This window comes from Callorhinus ursinus, unplaced genomic scaffold (genome assembly GCF_003265705.2).
Source record: "Callorhinus ursinus isolate GAN/ISIS: 27379988/994484 unplaced genomic scaffold, GSC_fseal_2.0 scaffold7, whole genome shotgun sequence".
Lineage (NCBI taxonomy): Eukaryota > Metazoa > Chordata > Mammalia > Carnivora > Otariidae > Callorhinus > Callorhinus ursinus.
In genome coordinates, this window is record NW_027397069.1 from 60,629,833 (window position 1) to 60,644,978 (window position 15,146).

Consider the following 15,146-nt stretch of genomic DNA (forward strand, 5'->3'; position numbering starts at 1 on the left):
TCTTATCAATCCCTTTTTTAAAAAAAAACTTTTTATTTTTCATTTTTAGAGTCATATTCTATCCCTTCATAGTAGTTACCCTTATTTTTGGCATATATATATGTTGTTCTCTCTTTAAAATTTTGAGATACAGTTTCTTCTAACAGATCAAAATATACCCTAAATCACTAGTGTATGGCTTTGTTCTAGTCTCCTGCCTGATCACATTCTCTCCCTTTTTTCTTTTCTTTTTTTTTTTAAATCTTCTTTCTTTTTTCAAACAACTTATCAATTCCTTTTATAAAATCTTTTATAATTTTCATCTTTACAGTCATCTTCCATCCCTTCATTGTATCAACCCTCATTTTGCACATATATGTCTTTCTTCCTTTAAAATTTTAGGAGGCACTTTTTTCTAACACACCAAAATACGCCCAAAATCTAGTGTGTGGCACTGATCATGCACTAGCCTGATCATATTTGATCATATTCTGCTTTTTTTGTATTGTTCTGTTTTTGTTTTTATCTTTTTTTTTCTCTTTCTTTTTTCTTTCTTTCCCTTTCTTTTCCCCTAGTTTCAGGTCTTTTCTGATTTGTATACAGTATATTTGCTGGGGACATTGTTAACCTGTTAGCATTTTGTTCTCTCATTCATCTATTCTCCTCTGGACAAAATGACAAGACGAAAAATTCACCTCAGCAAAAAGAACAAGAGGTAGTACCATCAGCCAGGGACCTACTCAATACAGACATTAGTACAATGTCGGATGTAGAGTTCAGAATCATGACTTTAAAGATACTAGCTGGGCTTGAAAAAAGCGTGGAAGTTATTAGAGAAACCCTTTCTGGAGAAATAAAAGAACTAAAATCTAACCAAGTCGAAATCAAAAAGGCTATTAATGAGGTGCAATAAAAAAATGGCACTAACTGCTAGGTTAAATGAGGCAGAAGAGAGAATTAGCAATATAGAAGACCAAATGATGGAAAATAAAGAAGCTGAGAAAAAGATAAATAACTATAGGATCACGAGGGCAGAATTCGAGAGATAAGTGATACCATAAGACAAAACAATATTAGAATAATTGGGATCCCAGAAGAAGAAGAAAGAGAGAGAGGGGCAGAAGGTATATTGGAGCAAATAATAGCAGAGAACTTCCCTAATGTGGGGAAGGAAACAGGCATCAAAATCCAGGTGGCACAGAGAACCCCTCTCAAAATCAATAATGATAGGTCAACACCCTAACATCTAATAGTAAAACTTACGAGTCTCAGAGACAAAGAGAAAATCCTGAAAACAGCTCGGGAGAAGAGATATGTAACCTACAATGGTAAAAATATTAGATTGGCAACAGACCTATCCACAGAGACCTGGCAGGCCAGAAAGGACTGGCAAGATATCTTCAGAGCACTAAACGAGAAAAATATGCAGCCAAGAATACTATATCCAGCTAGGCTGTCATTGAAAATAGAAGGAGAGATAAAAAGCTTCCAGAACAAACAAAAACTAAAAGAATTTATGAACACCAAACCAGCCCTACAAGAAATATTGAAAGGGGTCCTCTAAGCAAAGAGAGAGCCTAAAAGCAGCATAGATCAGAAAGGAACACAGACAATATGCAGTAACAGTCACCTTACAGGCAATACAATGGCACTAAATTCATACCTTTCAATAGTTACCCTGAATGTAAATGGGCTAAATGCCTCAGTCAAAAGACACAGGCTATCGTATTGGATTAAAAAACAAGACCCATACATATGCTATCTGCAAGAGACTCATTTTAGACCCAAAGACACCCCCAGATTGAAAGTGAGGGGGTGGAAAAGATGGCCTCTTCAACAAATGGTGTTGGGAAAATTGGACAGCCACATGCAGAAGAATGAAACTGGACCATTTCCTTACACCACACACAAAAATAGACTCCAAATGGTTGAAAGACCTAAACGTGAGACAGGAGTCCATCAAAATCCTAAAGGAGAACACAGGGAGCAACCTCTTCGACCTCAGCCGCAGCAACTTCTTCCTAGAAACATCGCCAAAAGCAAGGGCAAAAATGAACTATTGGGATTTCATCAGATAAAAAGCTTTTGCACAGCAAAAGAAACAGTCCACAAAACCAAAAGACAACCGACAGAATGGGAGAAAATATTTGCAAATGACATATCAGATAAAGGGCTAGTATCCAAAATCTATAAAGAACTTATCAAACTCAACACCCAAAGAACAAATAATCCAATCAAGAAATGGGCAGAAGACATGAACAGACATTTTCCAAAGAAGACATCCAAATGGCCCACAGACACATGAAAAAGTGCTCAACATCGCTCGGCATCAGGGAAATCCAAATCAAAACCTCCATGAGATACCACCTCACACCCGTCAGAATGGCTAAAATTAACAAGTCAGGAAACGACCGATGTTGGCGGGGATGCAGAGAAAGGGGAACCCTCTTACACTGTTGGTGGGCATGCAAGCTGGTGCAACCCCTTTGGAAAACAGTATGGAGGTTCCTCAAACAGTTGAAAATAGAGCTACCGTACGATCCAGCAATTGCACTACTGGGTATTTACCCCAAAGATACAAATGTAGGGATCCTAAGGGGTACGTGCACCCCGATGTTTAGAGCAGCAATGTCCACAATAGCCAAACTGTGGAAAGAGCCAAGATGTCCATCGACAGATGAATGGATAAAGAAGATGTGGTATATATACACAGTGGAATATTATACAGCCATCAAAAGGAATGAGATCTTGCCATTTGCAACGACGTGGATGGAACTGGAGGGTGTTATGCTGAGTGAAATAAGTCAATCAGAGAAAGACGTGTCATATGACCTCACTGATATGAGGAATTCTTAATCTCAGGAGACAAACTGAGAGTTGCTAGAGTGGTGGGGGGTGGGAGGGATGGGGTGGCTGGGTGATAGACATTGGGTAGGGTATGTACTATGATGAGTGCTGTGAATTGTGCAAGACTGTTGAATCACAGATCTGTACTTCTGAAACAAATAATGCAACATATGTTAAGAAAAAAGAAAAAGAAGATAGCAGGACGGGAAGAATGAAGGGAAGTAAGTCTGATTAGGAGATGAACCATGAGACAGGATGGACTCTGAAAAACAAACTGAGGGTTCTAGAGGGGAGGAGGGTAGGGGGATGGGTTAGCCTGGTGATGGGTATTAAAGAGGGCACGTTCTGCGTGGAGCACTGCGTGTTATGCACAAACAATCATGCAACACTACATCAAAAACTAATGATGTAATGTATGATGATTAACATAACAATTTAAAAATTTGAAAAAAAAGAAACTTGAAAATCATTAAAATATATTTATCAGATATCTGTCATACCTAACTGGAGAGACTATTGTTTCAGATTCCTTCTCAGTCTGTGACTTTTTGACACTTTGCTGTATTTCTTTGATCAGTATTCTCACTAACTAGACATAGAACTTTAGGTTTAAATCATAGTGTTTTATGTCTCCAAGATATTCCAGTAACTGTCACCTTTTTTTATAAATATATTTTTTATTTATTTGAGAGAGATCAAGCAAGCACAGTGCGGGGGGCGGGATGGGCAGGGGGGATGGTGCAGAGGGCGAGGGAGAAGCAGACCTCCCACTGAGCTGGGAGCCCAACCCAGGGCTCAACCCCAGGGCCTGGAGATCATGACCTGAGCCGAAGGCAGCCCCTTAACTGACAGAGCCACCCAGGAGCCCCAAATGTCACCTTTTTGAACCTGAAATACATCTGGGCAAAGAGGCACAAAATGTATAGATGAATTAGATGCTCTCCTTGCTCACAGCAGCCCAAAAGAGTTATAGTATGCTCCTGGTAGATTAAAGCCCTGACCTCTCACAGGTACTGTGATTCTTGTCTGATTCTTCTTGAACCTGCAGGAAATGAATAATTATTTCCCTGGTACCTCTGCCCTGCTCTAAGCAGTAGGCATCCTCAAAGTTTCTATAATATACTTTGCCAGTGAAACTAATGAAACAATGGTGTTCATATGTCAGATCTACCCAGCCAATTAAATGTGAAAATGCAGTTTGTCTACAGCCAGGTGCTTTCAATTGTCCTTTACAGATTAATGGAAAAGTCATTTATATTTTGTCTTTGTTTCAGCGTTCTTACTTCCGTACTCTGCTCATGTATGGGTTCCACTTTCTGGTGTGGTTCCTTTGTGTCAAAGGAATCAGAGACACACAGTGTGGGTTCAAATTATTTACTCGAGAAGCAGCTTCACGGACGTTCTCATCTCTACACATTGAACGATGGTGAGTTCCTAACCAGATGTACTGGGCATGTCTTATACGGCTGCTATTCCAGGTCATGAGAAGCAGCCCTATATTCTCAGAATGAACACTGAGGTTTAAACAGAATTGACACGTATATATGTAAAGGTAATCCATACCTTTATTCTTTTACGGAGTTGGATCTTATTTTCAAAATCTCAAACTAAACATATGGCATAGAGTTAATTTATTCACCTTAATTATGGACAGTACAAATCGAAAGGCCTGAAAACATCCTGTTTTCCTTTCCTTCCTTCCTGAAAACATTCTGTATTTTCCTTTGAAGAAAAAAAAAGCTCAGAAATATCAGAACAGAAGAGGGCACCCATTTTCTTTCCATTCTTTCCTTTTTAGTAGTAAGTTCCCTCTCCTGCCTGTGACCAACCACTCTTTCGACCTCTGCATCCCCTTCTACCTCCTTAAGAACTTCATCCTGTTCGCTTATTTGTCTTGTCTTTTCCTGTCAACCATATTCTTTCCCATCAGTTTTTTAAAACAAGCTTAAATTTCTCTTGCCATTAAAAAGAAAACCCCTCTCTCCATTGACAGCCCCCTCTAGCTCCAGCCTTCTCTCACAGCCAGTCTTTTCTTGAAAGAGTGCTCTATGTCTTCCGTTTTCTCTCTTCCCATTCATGCCTCACCCCACCTCAATACAGATTTTCCCCATCCCTCCATCTCAGCACCTAGGGACCTCCTGTCATGAAACCTAGTGGTCAAGTTTGATATGACCACTTAGTGTCTTAATGAACCCATCCACAGTGTTCCATACTTCTGAGCGCTGTCTCTTGACATATCCTGGTCCTCCGGCTTGTCGTCATCCTAGACCTCGCCTCAGCTCTCTGCCTGTTTAGTGAGTAACACTGACACACAGAAGCTGTCCCTTCATTTCTCTTCATCTTCCCCACCATCATCCAGGACACCATCATTTCCTTTGCTATAGCCCAACCCAAGGAGTCTTTTCAAAAATTAAAAGTGATCAATCAAATGCACCTCTTTTGCTTAAAACCCTTCAGTGGCTTCCCAGTGCCTTCCTATGGCCTTGAGAGGTGCTGCATAATCTGTCTCCACATGGGGACCCTTCCCTTCTCAACTTCTTTTTCAGTTCTTCCTTAGGGCAGCCAACCCTCACTCTCCAAACCAGATCATCAAGCTATAGTTAAAAGACTGGGCAGGTGGGGCGCCTGGGTGGCTCAGTTGGTGAAGCGGCTGCCTTCGGCTCAGGTCATGATCCTGGAGTCCCGGGATCGAGTCCCGCATCGGGCTCCCTGCTGAGCAGGGAGTCTGCTTCTCCCTCTGACCCTCCCCCCTCTCATGTGCTCTCTCTATCTCATTCTCTCTCTCAAATAAATAAATAAAATATTTTTAAAAAAAGACTGGGCAGGTGGGCACCTGGGTGGCTCAGTCGGCTGAGTGTCTGCCTTTAGCTTAGGTCATGATCCCAGGATCTTGGGATCGAGTCCCACATGAGGCTCCCTGCTCAGTTGAGAGTTTGCTTCTCCCTCTCCCTCTGCTGCTCCCCCTGCTTGTGCTATCTCATTCTCTCTCTCTCTCTCTCTCTCTCAAATAAATAAATAAATAAAATCTTAAAAAAAATTAGACCTGAGTATGGGTTATGCTAAACATTAAAGATATATGTAATGTTAAATATATAAGTATATACATAATCTCCATCCTCAGAACTGTATGTCATGTAAATTCTTTCCATTTACTATTAAAGTATAATTGGACCCAATTTATAAGTAATTTTAAAAATGGGTTCCTTTAGGGGCACCCGGGTACTCAGTCAGTTAAGCATCTGCCTTCTTCCGCTCAGGTCGTGATCTCAGGGTCCTGGGATCGAGCCCCATATCAGGCTCCCTGCTCAGCAGGGAGTCTGCTTAAGATTTTCTCTCTCAACGATGGACTCTGAAAAACAAACTGAGGGTTCTAGAGGGGAGGGGGGTGGGGGGATGGGTTAGCCTGGTGATGGGTATTAAAGAGGGCACGCTCTGCGTGGAGCACTGGGTGTTATGCACAAACAATGAATCATGGAACACTACATCAGAAACTAATGATGTAATCTATGGTGATTAACATAACAATAAAAATTTAAAGACAAAAGAAAAAAAGATTTTCTCTCTCTCCCTCTGTCTCTCCCCCTCACCATGCGCGCGCTCTCTCTCTCTCAAATAAATAAAATCTTTAAAAAAATGGATTCCTTGAAATGTACTTTCTTCTGATGAATACTTATTTAAAATCAATGTTATGCATGTTAATAATTTAAAGTCAGTTCCGGAAATAAGGCTTATACTAAAAAGTCATCGTCCCTTGCCCCATCTCCCTCTGTCCCTAATTCCTACTTCCTAACTATAGTCACTTTCAACTCTCTGCTATTTCTTTGTGGTATTTGCTTTCATACTCAAAATAATGGGTTTGCATAGCCCTGTCTCCTTTTTTCGGTTTTAGATATTACTTTCCAAAGTAAATCAACAGATAAGTATGTAGTTCTCCTAAACCCCTGTACACCCTCACACGTATCCTCCTAAAGCAGTTTCTACAGAATTTGTGGTTAGATCACAACTGATTGGTATAGCTGTGTAAAGATAATTCATATTTGAGCCAGAGTGTGCAATATGATTATATTACCTGTCTTATACTTTCTGTTTTCCTGAAGATAATAAATATCTGGAGTTTCTGTCAGCCACTTTACTATGGACCTGTCAGTTAGGCTCACACTCTGTGCAAAGTAGAGGGTATCTCCCTATGTTCCCATGCACCAGATCACACATCAGTTTCACCTTTTTCTTGGAGACATCTCGTTGGCTCTCACCTTTCTAGTTGTTCTCCGGTCTGCTGCACAGTCCCTGTTCTTCCTTTTCCTTGGTTTGCACTCCAATTGCAGTAGAGCACATCCTCTATTAAACTTCCTAAACATTGGAGAAAGAAACCTTGAGACCCTGCATGTGAAACGTACCTTTAGTCTCCCCTCCCATTTGCCTAATAGCTGGAGAAAGCATTCCAGGTTGGAAATCATTTTTCCTCAGGATTTTGAAAGCATTGCTCTATTGTCTTTGGCACTCAGTGTTTCTGTGGAGAAGTCCAATTCTGACAGTAATCTGAATCTCAATTCTTTGTCTATGCATGTTGTTCCCAGCTCCTTTTGGAAGCTTTTTCTCCACAGTGTTTTGAAATACCACGATTTCAGGCACTTAGTGTGGCTCTTTTTCATGCATCTTGTTGAGCATGCAGTAGCTACTCTAAATCTGTAAACACATACTTTTTTTCTCTTCCCTCCTATAAAACAGATGTGGAACCTCTATTCTCACATGTGTCTAGTATGGTCCTGAAAAGTTCATCGGAAGCTCTGTGCATGGTCAGAGAACTCTGATCAACTGGTTGATGTCACTACAGATTAAGTAGTGGGGCCACTTGGTGTGGGAAACTCCCAGCTGTCATTATCTTTTGGGCTGGTTGTTTTCACAAAAGTGGGATCTCTGGATTTCCTGCCTGGGAGATAGGAGCCTGGCTGCCAGCATTCACAGAACCAACCTGAGCAAAAGAGAATCTCCTAGAGATTTTCCGTGAGTCCTCCCTTTTGAAGCCCCACCTGCACCACTTGCAGACATCATCTGCAGTGAGGCCAATGATGCCGGAAACTTTGGGGGGCTCTGCGGTACCCATTCGTCTGTTCTAGGCTTCTCGCATTGTCACAACCTACGTTTCCTAGTTACCAGTTGTCCAGCTACTTTCTAAGTTTCATGTTTTTTTTATTACTTTCATCCCTTCTTTGTTCTTATGTGTTTATTCCATCATTGTTGTTTTAATTTTAGTGGGATTTCAGAAGGGAGCAGTAGGGTATGTGTGTGTCTGCTGTCTTTAACAGAGCATCAACACGCTCTTTGTTCTTCAGGAATACATCTGTGAGGTCACAGCTTTACCAGGAACTGAGTAACAAAAGAAAACAGTGGTTCTGCCCTCCCTACATCTGCAAAAACACATGAAGGCATCTGAGTTGGAGACTAACCCTTATACTGTTTCTGTACAATAGCATAAGGCTCTATCCAGAAATCCTTGGTATTTTAATTTTGTTTTCTTTGGTAACAGATTAGTCTCTTACTATATGGTGATGTGAACTATGCATTTTTTTAAGTAAACATCTTCATGTCTTAAAATGTTAAAAGAGGAGGATAGAGTAAAAGTAATAGAAGACGAAGAGCCCTTTCAGTTTTTTTTTTTTTTAAGATTTATTTATCCATTTTTGAGAGAGTGAAAATGAGAGAGAGAGAGAGAGAGTACATGAGAGCAAGGAGTGTTAGAGGGAGAGGCAGGCCCCTTGCCAAGCAGGGAGCCCGATGCAGGACTCGATCCCGGGACTCCAGTATCATGACCTGAGCCGAAGGCAGTTGCTTAACCAACTGAGCCACCCAGGCGCCCCCCTTTCAATTTTTTTAATATAAATTCAATTAATCAGTGCTTTTTCCCCCACTCCTTCCTACTCATCATTCTTATGTTGTTTTATGTCTTTGATAAGTCACTATATGCTGATATCCTTAGAACAGTACTTAATAATCTTGTTCAGATTATTGAATATCATTAGAACTAATTCAGCCTTTTAGGTATTTTTTGTTTTGCTTTGTGTTAAAGGAAAGGATTAAGGGTTAACCAGGCTTAATACAAATAATTTCCTCCTTTCTTGAGTGTCCCAGGCTAGTTAACAGAAGTTTTACACAGTCTTTTTAACAACACAAAGAACGCTTTTGTAGATGGTTTTATCATCTTAAGTAAATATTTTATTAGGATAAGAAAAAGCATTAAAAAAATAGTTTTCATATTGAATTATCCAAATACTTGGGATTTAAACTAGTCACAGAATGGACAGTAGTAGTTTTGTGGCCCAAAAGACAAAGCTCCCAAATTCAAGTTGTCTGGGATCAGGAAAATCAAATAGAAGTGGGTTTTAGGTATTTTTTTGTTTGTGCTAATATTTTAAAACCAACCCCTGGAAGTTTGAAGTGTGTTCCATGCAGTCTAGAAAGTGGGGGGCGGGGGTTTGCTTAACAGAGCAAGAAGAAAGCAAAACAGTAAAGGCCTCCAGCGCTTTTGGTTACAAGAGCATGAAGAAAGTTTAACAGGTAGTGCTGTTTCTCTCTCTGAGCTCACTGCCACTGAGAGGAAGAAACTGGTTTCAGAGAATTTATAAGCGGAATCCAAGAAAACTTCTAAGTCAGGGTTCAGAAACTTTAGGGAAAGCAGATTTCACCTAAACCAAGGGGTAACTGAGGAGGAGTTTTCAGAGCCTTTCATAGGGAGAAGGAAGGAGGAACTGGGAATTCAGACTAGAGATGATTTTAACAATGTAAGTTAAAATGAGACAATATATCTAATTCCCGTGTATGTATTTAGTTATACCCAAAGAGCATTTCAGACTAATCTAAAGTGGCTTTTCACTTCAAAGGCTGGTAGTACTGCTTGCCCAGAATGGCATGGGGAAAGGAAAAGGAAAAAAGGCCGTAGGGAACCCCGTATTTAAAAAAGAAATCTTGATCCTTTGGTGGTAGACGAATGTAATCAAGCAACTCTAAAGTGATTGACATTTTTCTCCAAGAGCTGCTCAGAGTTCTGTTTTATCAGCTCTCAGTTGAAAATGTTATCAATTCTGTACCTTGAGCTAGTTAAGCCTGGGATTGAAAACCATCAATCTTGAAAATTTGCATGATTAAGTTTTCTCTTAGAGCCCAACAGGCCAATTTTACCTCTGGGAGTTTCTGAGTTATGATAGAGACACCATATTTCTCATTTAAATGTTATGCAGTGACACACTGAATTATTTACCTTGAAGCTCCTGAACTACTTAACCTTTTATCTGACCTTCTATGAATCTGACTTTCAGTTTTACTATATAAGCTATATATCTCCCTTATAAGCTTCTGTAAAACATGCCAAGGTAGAGATTTAATTACACTCTATTTGTCTTTTTAAAAATAAAAATATATTTTCTGTTTCAGGGCATTTGATGTAGAATTACTTTACATAGCACAGTTCTTTAAAATTCCAATAGCAGAAATTGCTGTCAACTGGACTGAAATTGAAGGTGAGCATATTGTTCATGTTACAGCTGATCTTAAGTGGGGTGGGGGTAGGCGACAATACAGTTGTCCAGTAAAGTTAGCTGGCTACTCCATCAGGGCCTACTCAGCTGACCTGACTGAGAGGGGCAGTTCCATAGAGTTCCCCTCCTAATCCCCTCCACCCTCCAAATGGCTTACTGCCTTCTCCCTGCATTCTCTTCCCGGGGTCTTCTTCCGAATACCTGTCGGAAGAAATTCAGTAAAACTTCTGCAGCAGACAGGATCATGGCAATCTGAGGCTAGATGCAAGGTTGATCAGTCTTTTGAGATAAATTTTGTTTGTATCACCTTTTATTTAGTATGGTCTTATTTCATTACTCAGTAGGTATTGAGTACCTACAAGCCACCGTGCAGAGCTAAATAAGGAATTATAGTCGTTTTTACTCCAAATGTCCACAGTCCATTCAGAGCCAGTATATATATCCCAAAAAAATGTGAAAATCTCTAAGATTTCTAATAATGAGAAATCTGTCATAATTCTTAATAATTCCTGTTTAAAGAAGCTTAGACTGCATATAATTTGTAGAACTTAAAATATATTCTAGTTTTCTCCTTACTTACATTAGAATGCTCTAAAATTAATTCACAGTGTGGAAGCAGTTAACAATCACCTGGAGATTTTCAGAGTCACCCCACCCCTGCTGAGCGTGGCTTCCTCCTAGAAAGTCTTTGTTGTAATATGCCATTATTGTTCTGTAACTGTGGGTGTTTAGGGACAGGAGAAGGTCTGGAGATCATACAAACTATATAGTCTAGAACAAATTCAAACCTCTTGGAGTCTTGTTGAATCAAATTTAACTTACAAAAATTTAACTACTCTCCATAGTAGCTGCCGAGATCAAAGGGGATTGAGAAGCCGATAAAGGACTGCTCAGACTTACAAGGATCTGCTGTGTTATCTGTGTTAATCTATGTCCAGCATAGACTCTGTGGGAAATTGAAGTAGAAAAAAGTAAAAAATGTGTTTCATATTTACATCATTTGCTCATGTACATTTCAGAGATAGTTATGTATTACTTTTCATTAACGGGCACTCAGTGAGTAGTTTTGTATTAGTCATTCCCAGAATCCGTGGCCATATACCCTCAGTCCCTCCTCCCTATAGTAGGGCCATCTGAAATCTCCACAATTTAGAGCATTCCCAGTTTCATTTAACTTCCAAGATATTTTGTTTGTATTATTAGAGAAACCATTCAATTTAGCTTTGAAAATGTCTAATTTTTTTGTAAATGATTCAAATAAAATTAAGGTGGATGTGTTAATTAATTTGGCTATGGTAATCATTTTACAGTATGTGTACAGAAATATATACATTGTGTATATATGTATATATATCAAATCCATACATTCTGCACTTTGAATATATTTCAATTTTATTTATCAGTCATACCTCAATAAAGTTGGGGGTGAAGAAGAGGAAGAAGCTAGAGTATTTGGACTTAAATCTAGAAAATTGTCAGTGATTAGTATTTTGATATTGGCCATGACCCTTTACACATCGAGCACCCAGTTACCTGACCTGCAGTCTACTCTTGACTTAATAAAAAAACAATTCCATGGGATAAAATCAAGGAAGACAAGCTTTTAAAACATGCTCCAGGAGGCAGACCTCCTATAGTCAGCTTGGCACGCTACCATTTGGCAACCACTGGACAAGATGTCCTAGCTAAGATTGTGTTTCTTTTAGCTGATTGACAGTCTTTGGTAGAATTAGAATAAAAATTGGGTTTTTGTCTTGGATTTCTTATCCCAGATTATTAATTTATATTGTGTGTGGAAATGTACCTGCTTCTCTGCAGTACATGAGACTGAAAAGTAGCATGTAAAACATGAAAATTTGTCCTAAAAAATCATTTTTAAGTGTATAGATGGAATTAAATATATACATAAATACATACATGCATACATAATATAAAAAATAAGGTGACTAGAAGGTCACAAAGTCATTTGACTGACTTCTAAAATGTAATTTTAAACTGATATATTTTCTCCAGAGTTTATTTAAGTTAATTCATTTTTAATTATTTTTAAATCGCAGGTTCTAAATTAGTTCCATTTTGGAGCTGGCTACAAATGGGCAAGGACCTACTTTTTATACGACTTCGATATTTGACTGGTGCCTGGAGGCTTGAACAAACCAAGAAGAAGAACTAGGTTATTTGCCATCTTTGTATTTTTATGTATCAGTGTCACACATTTCATTTGAAATTAAAATTTTAAATAAACCTGGAATAAACCTATGCCATTGTCTGCCTTTTGGTAATTTTAAAGAATTAACTGCTTATACCTCTTTTGGACCAAAAAAATTTAAGGTATTTGTAACAAAGTCAGATTTTCTTTTGCTTTGGCAATTTTGTTTATATAGATCAATTATCATTATGATTCTGAGAAATACAACTTTTAGACAGAAGAGAAAATCAATTATTCTTACTTTAAAGTACCTGCATAATTTTCATGAACTTAAATATAAACCACAATCATGTATCTGTGCTCAGAGATTTAAAAATCAAATTAGCATGTTTATATATAAATTTATCAGTATTAAGTCCATGTTTCAACTTCTTAAACTCTAGAAAATTATGTTAAAGAAAGGATGTAGGTTCTGTCACAAAGGCATCCACTTCCTTATATGGTCTTATTTCTCTCCTTCCCAATTTTACTGACACACACTGCACTTATTCTCTTACCTCTGGGCAACACCTTGCTCTTGAGTTCATGTTATTAGAAACTGGAAATTCTTTATTAAAAAAAAAAAGCATATGACTCTTGATCTCGGGGTTGTGAGTTCGAGCCCCACACGGGGTGTAGAGATTACTTAAGAAATTTTTTTTTTTTTTTTGCTGTTTTTTGTTTCTAAGATTTTATTTATTTGAGAGAGAGAGAGAATGAGAAAGAGAGAGAGCGAGCATGAGGTGGGGAGGGTCAGAGGGAGAAGCAGACTCCCCGCCAAGGAGGGAGCCTGATATGGGACTCAATCCCGGGACTCCAGGATCATGACCTGAGCCGAAGGCAGTTGCTTAACCAACTGAGCCACCCAGACGCCCAAGAAAAAGTTTTGTAATATTAATAAATATCTACACTTAACATCAGAAGCCTGTGTTTTTGATACGCTATAAAGACTAATGAATAGCAATTATAATTTACCCCTAAAATTCAGAATCAGACTGTTTCTGATTTTTAGAAGAACTAATAACAATAACATTTATTGAGTGCTTACTGTATGCCTGCCACTGTTCTAAGCACTTAGTATATAATGATTCACTCGCTTTTATAATGGAAGAGGAAACTGGCATAAAGTGGTTACTTAACCTAAGGTCACATAGCTAAGAAACTGTGGAGTCGTGATTCTAGCCCAGGTAGTCTGGGTCCAAAGCCTACACTCTAATGACTATGCTACCTCAGTTTCTGAAGCTATGAAAATTGGAAATAGAGAAGTAGAAAGTTTCAGAAGTACACTAAATAAAACATTTTAAAGACAAGACTTAGGGGCACCTGGATGGCTCAGTCAGTTAAGTGTCTGCCTTCAGCTCAGGTCATGATCCCAGGGTCTCAGGATCAAGCCCCACATCAGGGCTCTTACCCTCTGCCTCTCCCTCAGCTTATGCTCTCTCACTCACTCTCTCTCTCCAATAAATAAAATCTTTAAAATAAATAAAGACTTAAGTGAAAAAGTAAGTAAGCTGGAAAATGACTCCTCCCTAGTAGTTTCAACAACAGTGATATGATCACATCTGCAGTAGACAATAAGTTCCTTGAAAACAGAAACCATTTCTTACTGACATTAGTATCCCCAGCACAGTGCTTACCCTATAGTAGACACTGCTGATTAAGTGAATGAACAAACTTCATTTACTACCAGATTTTAAGAGCATTTAAGTCCCTGATATGAAGAGAACAAAGCAAGGCTTATGCAAGTAGCAATGATAGAAAGCCAATAGTAGAAGAATGATCATGAGCATTTATTTTTTTTTTAAGATTTTATTTATTTATTTGAGAGAGAATGAGAGTGAGCATGAGAGGGAAGAGGGTCAGAAGGAGAAGCAGACTCCCTGCTGAGCAGGGAGCCCGATGTGGGACTCGATCCCGGGACTCCAGGATCATGACCTGCGCCGAAGGCAGTCGCTTAACAACTGAGCCACCCAGGCGCCCGATCATGAGCATTTAAAAGAGTTTAAAGTACAAACCTGAACCAAAAATAAGATCCTTCATGAAACTATAATAAAAATAAAATAATTTACAGGCATACCTTGTTTTATTGTGCTTCACAGATACTTTTTTACAAATGAAAAGTTTGGTCACCCTGTGTCGAGCAAGTCTCGGTGCCATTTTTTCAACAGCATTTGTTCAATCCATGTCTGTCACATTTTGGCAATTATCACAACATTTCAAAATTTGTCATTATTATATTTGTTACAGTGATCTGTGATCAGGGATTACGACTCACTGAAAGCTCAGATGATGGTTAGCATTTCTAAGCAATGAAGTAATTTTTAATCAAGGTGTGTATATTTTTTTTTTAGATATAATGCTATTACACACTTAACAGACTACAGAATAGTGTAAACATAATTATTATATGCACTGGGAAACCAAAAAATTCATTTGACTGACCTTATTGCAATATGTGCTTTATTGCGGTGGTCTGGAACCACACCCATGATCTGTCTGAGGTATGCCTGTATGGCTCTTTGCGAGCTGGCGATAAAAATACATATTTGAAGCATATAGGAATTTTAAGAGTGAAGTATCAATACTTAATGTGGTTCATC

At 38.8% G+C, this 15,146-nt stretch overlaps 1 protein-coding gene across 2 annotated transcripts in view; it reads left to right on the forward strand.

Moving 5' to 3' along the window:
* Positions 1-12,617, forward strand: part of ALG5 (ALG5 dolichyl-phosphate beta-glucosyltransferase) — a 43,396-nt gene extending 30,779 nt beyond the window's left edge. For both annotated transcript variants that reach the window (XM_025875024.2, XM_073894671.1), the window contains 3 exons: positions 4,101-4,252; positions 10,255-10,340; positions 12,416-12,617. In XM_025875024.2, the coding sequence (XP_025730809.1) occupies positions 4,101-4,252; positions 10,255-10,340; positions 12,416-12,531 (354 nt within the window). In that variant the 3' untranslated portion in view covers positions 12,532-12,617. The remainder of the gene's footprint in view (positions 1-4,100; positions 4,253-10,254; positions 10,341-12,415) is intronic.
* Positions 12,618-15,146: the final 2,529 nt, after the last annotated feature.